Consider the following 16,760-nt stretch of genomic DNA (forward strand, 5'->3'; position numbering starts at 1 on the left):
ATGATTTGATAAAAGTGCCCCCTCCTTCAAATGATGCATGTGAACTCCAGGAAGGAGCATTAAGGACACATGAAGTATGCCGTTCTAAGCAGAAAAAGTGGGGAAAATATTTCCAGCTAAACGTAGTCTCACAAGGCCTTCATCCAGCTTCAGGGACACTTTTTTATCTTCATATTATCTTAACTCTCTCAACACCCCAAGAACAAGGAGCCCTAATCAATAGATCCAGTCTGGGATACCTGTTCTGGATAAAGAAATTAGGATATTCTGTTGTGACACTGCTTGATGTTGCACAGATTTAAATAAGCCTCATTCTTTTCTCCAGATCTTATCAATTGCAGACAGTAAATGTCCCATAGAGTACTGCCAATAAATCAGTTTAAGTCTTGTCCCCCAGCACACAGCAATTATATTCCTATTGTCTAGCTTGATTCTGCCCCACTCCTGTTTTCAACGCATATCAACTTTCCAAAGGAAATGTCTGCCAAAGGCAGCTAGAGCCTTGTGGCTGATACAGGAACAAAGGGTCAGGTCATGTCTGCTTCTTCTCTTGGATAACATAACATATAGTACATTATGATTACACATCAATACATTGTCTACTCCCTCTCTCCTATCCCCTTCCTTGCTTTCAGAAAGTGCTTTAAAATGGTATCTGACAAGCTCCTGCTCATTCGTAGTCTCAAGGTGGGTTACAAGTTTTGTATCAGATAATCAGATGAAAATTCTTAAAGATATAACAAGCTTGCAATCTCAAAGAATTTTTTAAATTACGTTTAAAGTCAGCATCATCTCTGGCTAAAATCTATCAGATTCTTAAGTGCATCAGCCCTACACATATGAGTTTGTTGGTTTTTAAGTTTTATAACATTTACAACTTTGACAACCCACCTATGAAAAGGATTATAAATCCCCTCAAGTAAAATCCTCTCCAATAATGCAGTTGTTCCATGTTTGCAACTGGTGAGTGGAAAATTCAAACCTAATTCAGTGTGTTTACTGAGCCCACACAGCCACACTTAGGCTGCTTGATTAAAATACTTTAAGTAGTCAAGATGCAAGCAAAAGCACTAACAAACACTTACTCTGTGCTCTTTCCATTTGCTTGATTTTGTCTGTCAATTGGAGCACCCTCATACCACTACCACGCACTTACCTACCTAGGTTTCTGAAAATAACTTGCCTACTGCTATTACCAGTGCAAGCAATGGCTTGAAGACAACTGGCCACTGGAGTGATTCAGGACACCCCAAGAGAGGCACTTCATTATTGAGTCAGAATTTCACCTACTACCTAGCCCCATCCATAATTCTTACCACTCTCTCTCCCAGCCTCCAGCTGGCTTTCATAAGAGCAGAGACTAGGAAAGGAATTCCATTTGAAGACTTACCTTTTTCAGTTTTTCATCAGTGTGGGCCTCCTCAGTCTTTAAGTTGCCTTGAAAGTGACCACTCCCTTTACCTTCTTGCTATGGCAATCCCAGGAGAGCTCAATGGATATTTTTGGATGTTAGTTAGTTACAGGAAGGAGCATATAACTAACTAGCATCCAAAATATATATTGAGCTCTCCTGGGACTGCCATAACATGATTGCTCCACACTAATTATGACAAGCAGGTCCTATGCTCTGAAATCATCAATTATCACAACAGCATTTTTTGACATTTATTTTACGTTCAGGGGTACATATGCAGGTTTGTAACCTAAGTAAATTGCATATTACAGGGGTTTGGTGTACAAAAAACAACCCCATAAAAAAGTGGGCAAAGGACATGAACAGACACTTTTCAAAAGAAAACTTACATGCGGCCAACGACTGCCTGTGGGGATAGTGGTGATAGAGGGCAAGGGCTTCTCCAAGGCTGGCTTTGAGCTGACATGAGTTCTGCTGCTTGGTTTCTTACCAAACATTCAAGAAAGGAGAAGAGTTGCTAAGTCTCCTACCAATAGAAGGAAAGGGAGCTACAGATTCTGCCTCAAGCTGTCCTTGAGCCTTCTTCCACCAGTTTTTTGCTATTCCTTTGTCTTTTTCCATCTGTAATAGGTCTTTTTAAGGTTCATCATGGGGAATTATCCTTTTGGAGTCAGGTCCACATCAAATGAAGTACAACTGAGCACAGATTTAATGCCATTCTTGATTAGGAGAGCACCCTCCAAAACATAGATAAATTCCACATTTTTTGAAAAATCTCCTTATAAAGAAACAATCCAGAAAAAAATATGGAAATGCCAGGCTGAGGGGAATAAAAGGCAAGTGCCTAAGGGGAGCAGATTCTTCCTGTTCTCTTTTGTGATTTCAGAAGTACTTCAAACTAGGAATGGCCTTTTTTGGGGATCTGTTCTTTTGATGAATGTTCCTGGGACTCAGACAACACGAAGTCCTGCTTTATCCATCTAGCCATGTCTTGTTAGTATTTAGTGGTGCTTACCATGTAGTAGGTGCTTCAATTACCGAGTTAGAGTTTTTTTAAAGGGGTCAAGATTCTCAAACTCCTTTCTGTACCTGCTAGAAAAGAGCCCAAATTCCTTAAATTCATTCCAAAATAATTTTCTTAGGTGAATGCCTTCTTATTTCTTTTTTCTAAAACAAAAAAGCAACAATTTCTCCTAGAACTATCTTTTAGACTTAAAAGATGAAAAATACTGGTTAAATTAAGTAATTAAATTCAAATGAAATCAAGTGAGAAATGATACTAGAGGGGTATTTGCATGCTCTGAGCAGGAGGCAGACATGTTGGCAAAGAGAGGAAGTGGCTTTATCTGTGAATTCTCTTGGCATGACAAGACTCTTTGTAACTGATTCAGACTCTCTCTGCCAAAAAAAAAAAAAAAAAAAAAAAAAAAAAAAAAACTCTGCTAGCTTTCTGGCCAACTCATTCTCCTCAGTAACCTTTTTTACTATGACCAGGTCTAGCTTCAGGCAAAAGGGTAAAATAGATGAAAATTTGTCTTTGGCTCCCTTCTAGTTAGTAACATGGAATTGGAAATTCAGAAGTTAGCCACAATGAGATGAGAGTTGAAACCATAGGTAACAATACTGAGGGATGAAAGTGAAGGACAGAACCTTAAAGAACAAACCTTCATTGATTATCTCCTAAGACAGGCACTCTGAATAGTCTCTTGGGGTACAGAGGTGCACCTTGATTGAGAGAGCAGAACTAGGAAGGAAAGTCAGAGAAGGAACATTCAGGGAGGTAGGAGGAGAATCTGGAGTCTTTCATAACAGAGAACTAAGGAAAGAGGGTACATACTGCAAAAGGCCAATGGCGTCACACAAGCAGTTAATGTCTGAAGGAAGATCTTTGGATTTAGTAGTCAAGTATATAGTTCAAGAAACAATTTCAGTAATTTGGAGGGGCTGGAAATTAAGTCTCAGGGGTATAAGGAGAAAGTGGTGTTGATATCAAGACAGTAAAGCTGTATTTTTTCAATAATACTGGTGGTGTTAGGGAGAGATGTAATGTGGTTAAGAAGGCAGCAGGATCAAAAGGTGGGAGGAGTGTTTTCTGTTTCATTTTTGTTTGTTAGTAAACAGGATTACCTGAAAATGCTTTTAAGTGAATAAAATAGATCAATGATTTTCAAATTATAGCAAGCATTACAACAAACTGGAAGGCCACATGAGTCTCATCCCTCCACAATTTCTCATCCCATACCTCTGGGGTGGAGCCCAAGAACTGGCATTTCTTCTTTTAATTATACTTTAAGATCTAGGGTACATTTGCACAATGTGCAGGTCTGTTACATAGGTATGCATGTGCCATGTTGATTTGCTGCACCCATCAACTCGTCATTTATGTTAGGTATTTTTCCCAATGCTATCCCTCCCCCAGTCCCCCACCCCCTGACAGGCCCCAGGGTGTGGTGTTCCCCCACCTGTGGCCATGTGTTCTCATTGTTCAACTCCCACCTATGTATGAGTAAGAACATGTGGTATTTGGTTTTCTGTCCTTGTAATAGTTTGCTCAGAATGATGGTTTCCAGCTTCAACCATCTCCCTGCAAAGAACATGAACTCATCCTTTTTTATGGCTGCATAGTGTTCCACGGTGTATATGTGCCACATTTTCTTAATCTAGCCTATCATTGATGGACATTTGGGTTGGTTTCAAGTCTTTGCTACCGTGAACAGTGCCACGATAAACATACGGGTGCATTGTGTCTTTATAGTAGCGTGATTTATAACCCTTCAGGTATATACCCAGTAATGGAATCGCTGGGTCAAATGGTATTTCTAGTTCTAGATCCTTGAGGAATCGCCACACTGTCTTCCACAATGGTTGAACTAATTTACACTGCCACCAACAGTGTAAAAGCATACCTATTTCTCCACATCCTCTCCAGCATCTGTTGTTTCCTGACTTTTTAATAATCGCCATTCTAACTGGCAAGAGATGGCATCTCATTGTGGTTTTGATTTGCATTTCTCTGATGACCAGTGATGATGAGCATTTTTTCATGTGTCTGTTGAACTGGCATTTATAACAAGTTCCCAGGTGACTCTTTTGCTGCTAAACTAGGGCCCATACTTTAAGAACCACTGGGATAGATTAATGGAGAAGGGAAAAATTAAAGATGTAAAAGAGATAGTAGATAGAGCTGGGTTTTAAGAAGCAACAGAGAAATATAGAATGCATGGAATAAGTTGATCAAATCTTAGAAAGTGTCACTTTCTGTGAGATGGAAACACACAGAAGAAATGTATAAAGATGCTGCAATATGTTGACAAAGTGTAGGGGGGGCACTGAGATGATAGAGCTTATGTCAAATGGCTGCTATCTTCTCAGTAAAGAAAGAGGCAAGATCATCTGCAGAAAGGATAGGACTGATAAGGATTAGGAACTGGGAAAAGTTTGAAATAAGCATCATTCACAGACACAGAGGAGAATCTACTTTTGGGGGGATAGATGGGTTTAATTTTAGAAATGATGAGTTTGAAATGGTTGAGCCTCCAAGGAAGATTTGATCAGTAGGCAGTTGGCTTCAATAAACCCATGCTTTCTGCAACTTCCACTAGGATGTAAAGGATGTAGGATGCCCTCCATGCAGGTAAGTATTTTTGTCTGTTTTGTCTGTCTTGTTCACTGCTTCATTCCTAGCACCTAGAATAGTGCTTGGCACAGAATAAAGACTCAAATTTGCATTGGAATGAACCTAAGAGGGGTTGGCTAAGGTTGATAATTGCAGATAAAAGTAGTGTATAGTAGAAACCTGCAAGTATCTATGAAGTTAGAACATTATGTTCATTAAGCAACTGGGTTCTGGCATCTGAAGACCAGGGTTCTAATCCCAGCCTCTCTGTGCTTTAGTTTCTCCATCTCTAACACAGGAATGGTGATTGTACCAACATCAAGGTTACTGTGAGAATTAAATGAGATAGTAAGTATAATATGCTTAGCAAAGTGCCTCACATAGAATAAGCACTCAATAAATGTTAGCTAGCTGTTCATCATCTGCATTTCCCCTTAAACCAATTAAGGAGTATTTCTCAACTGGTTTATCATATGTAATTCAAAGGAGTAAAATTTCATTTCTTTGAAAATATACTCTATATCAGACTTCCCTACCTCTCCCCTTTGGTAGGGGTATTGAGGCATAGCTGTTCTGAACATAGAAAAAAATGATCAAAACTGGTGTTTTCACTTCATATATGATATACCATCCAAAAGCCTTTCCTTAGTCAGAAGGATTTTTCTTTGTGTGCATTTTAAGGCCTGGCTTCAGGCTAAGACTTACTACCATTGGAAAGGAACAATTGCAAAAAAACAAAAGAAATAAATGTAGAAAATCCTAGTGCCTATTTTCAAGGGATTAATATAAAAACGTTGCCTGCCTTTGCCTGAGTTAATTGTGCAGTGCACTACTGACATTTATTTTATTGATTCAATACATGTGAGTGCTACACTGATATTATCACTAGAAAATATAGCTTACTGTATAAATTAATATGTGTTCTGACAACTGCTTTACCCTTGTTATTGCCCAGGCAAAATTCTTTCATGTTCGCATATGTCATATACAATAATCAACAACTCATGTTTTAGGAATCTACAGTTTCTTTAGTTTAGAATCTGTTGCAGTGATACATACAAAAATAGAAGACTGAGTCTCTGCCTTCAAAAAACCTGTTTTAATAGATATACTCTCAAAAAAAATTCAAGAATAATATAAGATAGCAAACACCTGAGAATTAAACTGCTGTGGCCCTGTGTTGCACCTCATGGTGTAGAGTGAAGCAGATATAAGAAGTATATGATATTATGCCTGCTCCACAAGAATTTTCAGTCAAGTGAGGGAGATAAGACATAAGAACATGAAAATTAAAATAAGAAAACAAGAGGTAAACAGTGATATGTCACAAGGCAGTACAAGTTGTATTATAAGGTAGCAAAAACACACTATTAGGAAAAGAAAGCAGAGTCGGTTGCTCTAAGCCAATGTGTCTCAGAGGACAAAAGGCCAGCACCCTTTCTTTAATTTACGATCAAGTTAAAGCACTTTAGAACCCATTGAACACTACCACTTTTCTAACCTAAGCATTGACAATTCAATTGTTTGTAAAGATTTAGAACTTGACATTTTCACCAAAGAAGTATATTAAGTAACAAACAACTGATTAAAAGACTGTCTCTAAAAGTCATATATGTTTTCTTTTTTTTTTTTCAGAGAGCTGATATAGCTGTTGCTCCACTCACTATAACATTGGTCCGTGAAGAAGTCATAGATTTTTCAAAACCATTCATGAGCCTGGGCATCTCCATCATGATAAAGAAGCCTCAGAAATCAAAACCAGGCGTATTCTCATTTCTGGATCCCCTGGCTTATGAAATCTGGATGTGCATTGTCTTCGCTTACATTGGAGTCAGCGTAGTTCTTTTCCTAGTCAGCAGATTCAGTCCTTATGAATGGCACTTGGAAGACAACAATGAAGAACCTCGTGACCCACAAAGTCCTCCTGATCCTCCAAATGAATTTGGAATATTTAACAGTCTTTGGTTTTCCTTGGGTGCCTTTATGCAGCAAGGATGTGATATTTCTCCAAGGTTTGTTTTTGTGGCATACTCAATGCCTCATTGCATTTTATGGCCATACTCCATTCATGTGCATATGGTATTCATCCATCTCAACTCCAAATTTTTTTCATTTAACATTCCATCAAATGACAAATTATCATCAAGCCATTGTGTTTGCTTACGTCCATGAAGTGAGTGTGTCATTGGTGTTGCTTTGAATGTCTTTTTTGCATTTCTATGGTATTGTATATACATTAAAACAAACATTTGAACTCTGGATAAAGGCAACATTGCCACTAATATTAATATTACTCAGACAAAGCAAATACTAAATCTTCATCAGATCAAACAGATGTGGTTTCCTAATTAATTGTACTAAAGTGTTTTCTCATTTGTCAAGAGATTGGATCCAGACAAAATTTAAAAGAACATAGAACTCTTCTTTAAATCCCTCCAACCTTCTCCTTTCAATGCCCTCCCTTTTTCGTTTTGCTCTCAGACTGCCTACAATTATCCATTGTAGTATCCCATCCAAGTTTTCTAGTTAAAACTATAAAACTTCTCAAAGAAAACATAGGAGAATATCTGTTTGACTTTGGATTAGACAAAGTGCTCTTAGATAAAACACAAAAAGCACAGTCCATTAAAAATTTGATAAACTGGACTTCATCAAAATTCAAAACCTTGCATTTAAAAAGACATATTAAGAAAATGAAAAAAAAAACAACTGGGAGAAAACATTAGTAAATCATATGTCTGATAAAGGACTTATATCCAGAATATATGACACCTCTTACAACTCAATAAAGACAATCCAATTTTTTTAATGAACAAAAGATTTGAATGGACATTTCCCCAAAGAAGATATACAAATGGCTAATAAGCACAACAAAAGATACTCAACATTGTTAGCCATGAGGGAAATGCAAATTAAAACCACAATGAGATGCTTCCATACATCCTCTAGAATGGCTGCAATCAAAAAGATAGGCAATACCAAGTGCTGATGACAATGTAGAACAACTGGAACTTTCATCCACTAGTAGTGGGAATGCAAAATACTACAGCCACATTGGAAAATAGTTTGGCAGTTTCTTATCAAGTAAGATATATACTTAAAATATAACATAGCAATTCTATTCTTAGCTATTTACCTAAGAGAAAGGAAAACATATTCACACAAAAAATTACACACAAATGTTCACAGTAACTTTATGATATTAAAAAAGTAGAAACAACCCAAATGTCCATCAACTCGTGAATAAATAAACAAAATATGATATATCTATATAGTGGAATACTATTCACCAATTAAAAAGAACAGACTACTGACACATCTACAACATGGATGAACCTTAAAAATGTTATGCTGGGCCGGGCATGGTGATTCATGCCTGTTATCCCAGCACTTTGGGAGGCCAAGGCAGGTGGATCACCTGAGGTCAGGAGTTCAAGACCAGCCTGGCCAACATGGTGAAACCCTGTATCTACTAAAAATGCAAAAAATTAGCTGGGCATGGTAGTGGGCACCTGTAATCCCAGCTACTTGAGAGGCAGAGGCAGGAGAATCACATGAACCTGGGAGGCGGAGGTTGCAGTGAGCCAAGGTTGCACCATTACACTCCAGCCTGGGCAACAAGAGCAAAACTCTGTCTCAAAAAAAAAAAAAAGTTATGCTAAGTGAAATAAGCCAGATGCAAAAGGCCACATATCATGCCATTTGAATCCCATTTATTGAATATCTCACATTGTATGATTCTATTTGTCCAGAATAGGTAGTCTACAGAGACAGAAAGTATGTTAGTGGTTGCCAGGGGCTTGAAGGGAGCAGAGAGGGGATAATCAGGGCCAGTATTAGGGTGAGGCAATCGAGCCTGAGTAAAGCAAGTACAGGGATCACATCCAAGCTTTATTTAAAATTTTGATATTATGCATTAATTTTTTAAATATTGGACTAAAATTCTGTTCATCTTGATTAATGAGATTTTGATGCCCCTTTAAACTTTGCATGTGGGGGGGTTGCTTCACTTGCCTTATCCTAGTCCTAGGCCTGCAAGGATTAACTGCAAATGAGCATGAAGGAACTTTTAAGGGTGATAAAAATGCTCTAAAATTGGATTGTGATGATAGTTGCACAACTATGTTTACTAAAATCACTGATCATACACTTGTATTGGTGAATTTTATGGTATGCAAGTTTTATCTAAGAAAAGCAAAATATTGAACATGAGTGTCCTGAGCCTCACAAACTTAGTCTAAACCTAAACAAATATGGCGGTGAATTCTTAATCATAATACATTGTAAGTGAATGTAACATCTTTATATTTTGAGACAAAAAAGTTGTAGGTTTTGGTAAACTTGAATATTAATCCAAATACTGACCAGAGTCAATTATACAAACATATTAGGGATTTTCATGTGAAATATAAAGACTCAGAAGATTCCTACCATGTTTTTACAGCATACTTCATTTTGAGATTATCCACTTGGAGCATAAAACATTTAAAAAGAAGCTTTGCAGCATAACTAATTGGTAACCATATTTGGCAGCTTTTTAAAAGAGTCTGTATGGGGTATGCCTCATTTATCGAAGTCACACATTTTTTGGCTTTTCTCAATCTGCTTGATTACATTCTCCAAATTATTTCACTCCCTGTTCCTTTTGTGCTTAGAATGTGTGTCATTTTTTGTATTATCTGGGAGTTTGTTTTGCTAGTTTCTTTATTTTTTGAAATGTTCACTTCAAGAGATTATGGTTTCTGAATGATGCTATAATTGAATGATTTTTAACATGGCTGGTAATCTATGTTGAGACAATACTAAAGAGTCATTAAGGCTAAAGATCTTATTGGTTGCTGTAAGTGAATTTTTAGAACTAAGTTTGTGGTATCCCCATTGGAGTGCTGCATACTACTCTGCATACTCAAAAAGTCTCTTCTCATTTTTAGAAGTACTTATGTATATTGATTCATTAAGTAATAACTTAAAGATTATGGCCTGAAAATGACAAGTTGGACAGGTTTGTTAATGTCTTATAGTAGAATTTAAGCTGTGGCTCTTCTTTGGCACTGAGATACATCAAGTGCTTTTTTTCAAAGTATATGTTTTATTATACTACACTAGACACTGTCATAAAGAGCAATGGCTTTCAAAATGCTTTGCCATGACCCACAGTAAGAAGTAAATTTTCCATCACAACTCAGTATACACATATGTATATAACCAAAAGTTCGCCATACTTTACTCTTACAATGTGCAATGCACTCTGATATTTTCTATTGTGTCATTTTTTTAAAATTCTGGTTACAATTCAGCCCAGAAATAGGGCACACAACCTACAGAACACTAGCCTAGAGTAACAAGTATTATTCTTACTATACTTTTAAGTAATAAATTATTGCCTTTATGAGCTCTATGTTTTCCACCATATGGGTGATCCCTCCTCCAATACTGTCTTTTGTGTGTCCTTCAAAATAAATTATACCTTTAAGCCTTTTAATAAAATGTTATACTTCTTAGCATATTTCTCATATATACTAGTGAAGAGGAAACATGTTCCTCCTTATCTTGAGAGCTCTACTCATTATATGTTTGTGCTCAATTGTATAACAGCAATCACTGTGATGTGTTTCTAGAACTATTAACAGATTTAGAAATTTCTGATAATAACATAGTTGTTACTGTAAGATTTGTGGTTGCCTTGACTGCAAACACCAGCAGTATACTTTATTTCTGTTTAATGGCCATGGTTGGAACGCAAACTCTTCAGAAAGCCCAGAATGTGAGCATGCATTATACACTCTGACTTTTCTCAAAACTGAAGCAATTCAAGAAATTATGATACCACATTTTAAAGCAGAATTTAAGTATTAGAGCAGGAGGAAATGTCAGACATAAATTAGCCCAACTGCTTCCATCTACTGGGGGCAGAGGAAAAACAACCACCTTCCCTCAGCTTCCACTGTGTGTAGGCACTTTACCTGCATTATCACGAGGATTTTAATCCTCAAAACACCACTGCAGAGTGGGCATTATACTTATTTTTAAGTTGAAGAAGGTGATAGTCAGATTAAATAATTTGCTCAGTCACACAACTAATGGCAGAGCCTGAGTACAAACCAAGCTCCAATTCCAAAACTCATGCTCCTTCCACTTCATGCTGCTTTTTCCCACATCACAGACAAGGGAACACCACCCAAAGGATGATGTGATGAAATCCAAGGTCATGGAGGTTTTCAGAGGCAACAGTATGATTATTTCCACTATACTGCCTCCCACTACCAACCTGAAGTTACACTGTTTGTTCCATTCCTCTCCTCATGCTCAGGCACAAGAGCTGTTTTCCATTCTCTCAACCTCTAAAGAAATTCTACCTTTTTTCTGGTTTTCAATGAAAGTAGGCAGTGAGCATTTAAAATATTATCGAGTGTGTGTATGCTCAAAGTAAAAGACTGGGAAATCAGAAACAAGACATCATGAGAAAAATTGATGGCATCATTACATTTCCACCAAATTATTGACAGCTACCTAGAAGCTCAAAGAGTCTATGTCAATATTAGGTTTGAACTACCATAATTGTTCAGAGGGAATAAGTTTGTTCTACATGAAGCCAGAGGCTGAGCTAACTCTAGAGAAGGTAATCAATATAATAAGCTGAGGCTTTATCCACATACAAACTGATTTATTAGGAGGAGTCGGTGGAAGGTGCGAGGAGATTCAATTCAACCTTTTTCCCCCTCAGTGGGGAAGGAGAAGACAGGCAGTGGAAGAAGCATAGTGGTTAAGCACATGAGCACTGGAGTTAGCCTCACTAGATTCACAATCTGCTTAGCAGTTGTGTAACCTGGGGCAAATCACTAAATCTTGCTAAGCCTCAGTTCTTCATCTGTAAAATAAAAAGCACAGTGCCAGGCATGTAAGTTCTCAATAAATGATAGCTATTGTCATTATTAAATTGGCTGCACATAATCATGCTAGTTTCACAAATACTAACAACTAATATAACATTTCCATTTTAGTTCCTAAAACTCCTTGGGAATACAGTTGAAATACCAGTTAGTATCAAAGAGCTGACCTCTGATGAGAAATAACCAGCAACATTCCTTCTTGAACTTGCTTTTGTTAAAGATTACCCCTCTTGCAAATATTTTTATTGTATTATTCTACTATGTCTTACTGGTATTGGCTGAAGGTTGTAACTTTATTTTTAATACGAAATTTATTTCCTTTGTAAAACTTGGATAGAACCACTAAGCAGTCCAGAGTCCAAGTCCTTCCAGACAAATGCTCCCCCTGCTGACTTTCTGTGCAGCTGCAGGGACATCTGAGGGCTAGACAAATTGAAGACATGAGAGTTGGGGGAATTATTACAGAGAAAATGGAAAGAACAGATGAACTTGAACCTGATAACTGTGTACAGATGTTTCCAAAGGTGTTACTCTCCTGTTAAGTTTTCAAGATATCAAGTACTTTGTTGAAGAGGGCAGGGGATCTGTCCAGATTAGTTAACACGTAGATCCTCCTTTAAAATGTGAAGTATGTGCAGAATAATAAAAGACATGAAGGATATAAAATAAATGAGATCAAAGACAATAGTAATTTGGGCTATGTTTTAAGCATACCATTTCCTCTGCTGATGTATGACCACTGTCTTTATCTTACTGCACATTCACTTCAAAGTAGTAGTGATGTGATAATAAATTAATGAGGTAATAGCAGAATTTTTATTACAACCATTTCATGACTTTTCTGGCTAAAAGCTGTAGTTTTCAGTCTTTGGGACATGGTTACTTATTCCCATCAGAGAAGACTATAAGAACCAAAGATTGATTCTGCACATTTTAAAAAATCTGTCACAGACATGGCATTAAATGGAGTGTAGAAATGATGCATACTTTGGAAGAAAGAAGAGAAAAAGAGGAATGATAAAGAGTTTGTACAAAAGAGAAGCAGTTTTCAGTCCCAGCTCTTCATCTTGTAAAGCTAGTAAAGTGAAGATTATAAAATTTACTTACAAGATAAAGGTTATAGCACATAGCTCACTTTTATTATCATTTCAGAGGTCATAAAATACATTTTATTATTAACTCAGAAACTCTAGTTCTTTATTATTGCAGATAACAAGAGCATTGTATATTATTTGATGTACGTATTTTGCAGTGCTTTTAAATGTCTGTTTTCCTCTTGTTGCTAATTTACTTTCATTAACTTCACGCCTCCTCTTACATTTCCTGAAAAGGTATGATACGCTTCTTATAATGCACTTTTATAAACACTAAATGTGCAGCATTTTACAGCCATTTCATTATGCTAACCTTGAAATCTGTCTTGTGCAACAAAACTATTTGAAATGAATGTTAAACATTTTGTAGCTGCATTAATGGAGGGAAAGATACTGGAAAATGACAGGTCTTTTTAACTCAACTATAAAGTCTTGTCTTATTTTAATAGATCCTTTATAAAATGTGATGGAATTGACCCATAAGTCACTTTTTATATAGCCTCCATGTGAAATGTGGGTTTAAGTGGCTATAGTTTCCCTAATGAGAAAAGGTAAATGTAAAAATGCCTATGGAGCTTCTTCCCTGTAGGTTCCTCTGCACTTTTTCTCAGTGAAAGGATTGAGGCACTTATGCTAAACAAGGGAATAAAGTGGTGGAAATTCCATCAAATCTTTTGTCTAAGCTACTACTGTTTTGAGGGGAGGATGTTGAATGCAAGCTTGTGCATTCTATACTGATTCCACTGAAGCTCCTTTTCTATCTCTGCTGAGGTATGCAGATACTGTTATGCCATTTCTATGTGGGTAATCACCCAAATTCTCCACGCTCATAGGTATATCATGATATTAACCACAAAATTGCCAAAGTCAATAACCATGTAGACAAGATGCCACGAAAATGACCATTTTGCATTTAGGTTTATTTTCAGTCATGTCAACAACCAACAGCTGAGTCATTCAGATCAACCACATGATGATCTGAATCAGTACTAAAGTGGCCAAAATAACCAGATTATGATGTGCAGGCTTGATTTTAGATCAGACTGACACAGCCACAGTCCATTAGCCTCAATACAATGGCACAGTGTAATTTCCATAAATTACTGTATTTTTCTCCACATTGTCAAGTAGACAATGTATGAACTACCATTAGTATTCACAACAGCAAAATATACCTCTTTCCATAGCAAACTATGATTCTGGAATTACTCCAAAGTCAGTTTTCTCCTTGGTCTGGCAAAACCTCATCATTCCAAATAAAAATGACAGTCACAGTTCTGTCCCAAATGAACAACAGATAATAAACAATAATTATACAAATATGTTTGGTTTTCATGCTACTATATTTCTCAGCATTTGTAGAAAATTTGTACCTTCTATAACTTACACACCACTTTGGATTTTCTTATACAAAATACAGGTATTTTATATTACAAAAATGTGGGTATTTCTTTCCTAGTGTATAAGTTTAAATGTTTTATTTTCTATTCCTCCTCTCTGTGCCTCAGTTTCTTTATCTGTAAAATACCTCTGTTTGCTTATCTTTAAAATAGTACCTAACCATAGGGATAGAGAATTAAAATAGTTGGCACAGGTAAAGCAATTAGAACAGAGTCTGGCCCCCAAGAAGTGCTCAGTAAGTATTAGCTATAATTGTTATCATTTTTGTTCCTCTATTACTATGGATGTTTCTTTGGAGTGTTAATCTTTTATATAGCAAAATTATTTCTAGAGTCAGATCAGTTCAGAATAAATTAAATGTATGTAGCAACAATGAAGAAAGACTCTGAAAGGTATAAATGCATAATCAAAACACTCTGTATACTTTTAACATTCAGAAGTGTGACACATTCTTCTGTGATTCATCCAGATGTTTTTACTTCTGGTTAAAAGAGAAATGTTCCCAGATGAAATTCTGAGATAGTGTAACTGTTAGAAAAATCTGCTGCAAAGCAGATTTTCAAATTCAAAAAGCTAAAAGTGATCATGCTCAGGAAATAAATAAGGGTTGTCTTAGGAATCCAGGGACCAACAGGAACTGCAGATTTTAAAAAAATCAAGTCAGTTTGTTATAGTTAACCAATAATAAATATTTATCAAAATACCTGCCAAAATTATTCAATCAGAGTGTAGCATCTAAAACAACTGAGTTTTCCAGAGGCCAGAGAAAGGTTATCTTGGGACACAGGAATTTAAATTTGCTTCAAAGTGGTGAAATGCTGGTACAGACAGAGAAGAGCTTGATTTGCCGGCTCTCAGCCCAGAACTACCCTCTTCCCACAGAGCCTAGAGATATGCCAGGCTCCTACGCCTATTCTTGACTTTATGACAGAGTGGGTTCTCTTCCTGTGAGCTTTTCTGGGCATGGGAGAACATAGCATAACTAGGATGGAGCTCTGCCACACAGCAGAATTATCCTAAGGATGATGTGGCAATGTTTTATAAAACCTAGGGAGCAGATTTTCATTTCTGCAGACAGAGCCAGCCTTCAGCAACACTGTGAAAGAGATGAAGTTTCCTGAATACAAGCCATTACCCATCACTGAGCATTCAATTCCCTCACACTGTCCAATAACTTCCTATGGTCCCTGTCTCTGAGGAACACTCATGATGTAGGACCAAACTTGCAACGCTGTCTGCACCTCGAGAGTTTTATAAACTGCTGCTGCTTAGTCCCAACCCCCAGGGTTAGGATTTAATTGATCTTGGATGAAGCCTAGGCAAGGTTTTTTGTCTTTTTGTTTAGACATGTTTTGACTGAAGCTCCCTAGATGATATTGATATGCAGGCAGAACTGAGAATCACTGATGTAGAAGAACAATGTTTCTCGGTTTGGTCTGCAGACCACTTGCAGCAGAATCACCTGTGATGCTTAAGAAGTGCAGATTCTTGGGCATTCAGCTACTCTGAATCTGCATTTTAACAAACACCTCAGGTAACGTTGATGCACAGTAACATTTAAGAACAAAAATTTCACCTTATTAAAACTTACTTTCCCGTTCCCTACTAACTGAATAAACAGTGGGTGCTGTTGAAGTAATGTGTTATGTTTTGACCAAGCCTCCTGAAAACAACACAGAGGGTGATTCCAACAGAATTTCTCCATCAGACCAGGAGGATGATTTTGTTTTCATTTTCTGTGCGTAGGGGTGGAGAGGGGTGTGGAGGAAGCAAGCCTTTTAATGCCTCTAGTCCGACTATACAGGTAGTTTCCTACTTCACTTGGAGTCTGCCTTGTGTGGTTAAGGCTTAGTTGTCAAAGGAGAAAGTTTCTAATCTCCTGGACCCCAACAGCTATTCATATGAAGATGATAATAAATATTATCGTCTAGCTCCTTGCCTCTTGGGTGATCAACTCCACAAAATGGCAATGTCTTTGTTAAATTTATTAAACTCAAAGTGAATAGTGCTCATTTTCCAGCACCTACCCATTTATCTTCAAGTGAGAAGAGGTTTTTGACTATGTTTCTCTCATGACATTACCTTATAGCAGTGGTTTTCAACCTTGGTTGTGCTTTGTAATCACGTGGTGAGCTTTAAAAAATATAAATGTCTGCGTCCTACCTCCCAAGTTCTGATTTAATTGGTGGGCCTGGGCATGAGTTTTTTTTTTAAGATTCTAGGTGATTTTAATGTGCAGCCAAGGCTGAAAACCACTTCCTTCTACAGGTGTGCCCAGCAAAGTTCACAGGAAGAGAACTCAGTAAGTTAAATTATTACCTATGGAAGCAGGAGATGGTGAAAAA

At 37.1% G+C, this 16,760-nt stretch overlaps 1 protein-coding gene across 3 annotated transcripts in view; it reads left to right on the top strand.

Annotated features, from left to right (window-relative positions):
- Positions 1-16,760, top strand: part of GRIA3 (glutamate receptor, ionotropic, AMPA 3) — a 306,486-nt gene that overhangs the window by 225,429 nt on the left and 64,297 nt on the right. For all 3 annotated transcript variants that reach the window (XM_012001497.1, XM_012001496.1, XM_012001495.1), the window contains exon 11: positions 6,666-7,042. In XM_012001497.1, the coding sequence (XP_011856887.1) occupies positions 6,666-7,042 (377 nt within the window). The remainder of the gene's footprint in view (positions 1-6,665; positions 7,043-16,760) is intronic.

Source organism: Mandrillus leucophaeus, unplaced genomic scaffold (assembly GCF_000951045.1).
Source record: "Mandrillus leucophaeus isolate KB7577 unplaced genomic scaffold, Mleu.le_1.0 Scaffold661, whole genome shotgun sequence".
Lineage (NCBI taxonomy): Eukaryota > Metazoa > Chordata > Mammalia > Primates > Cercopithecidae > Mandrillus > Mandrillus leucophaeus.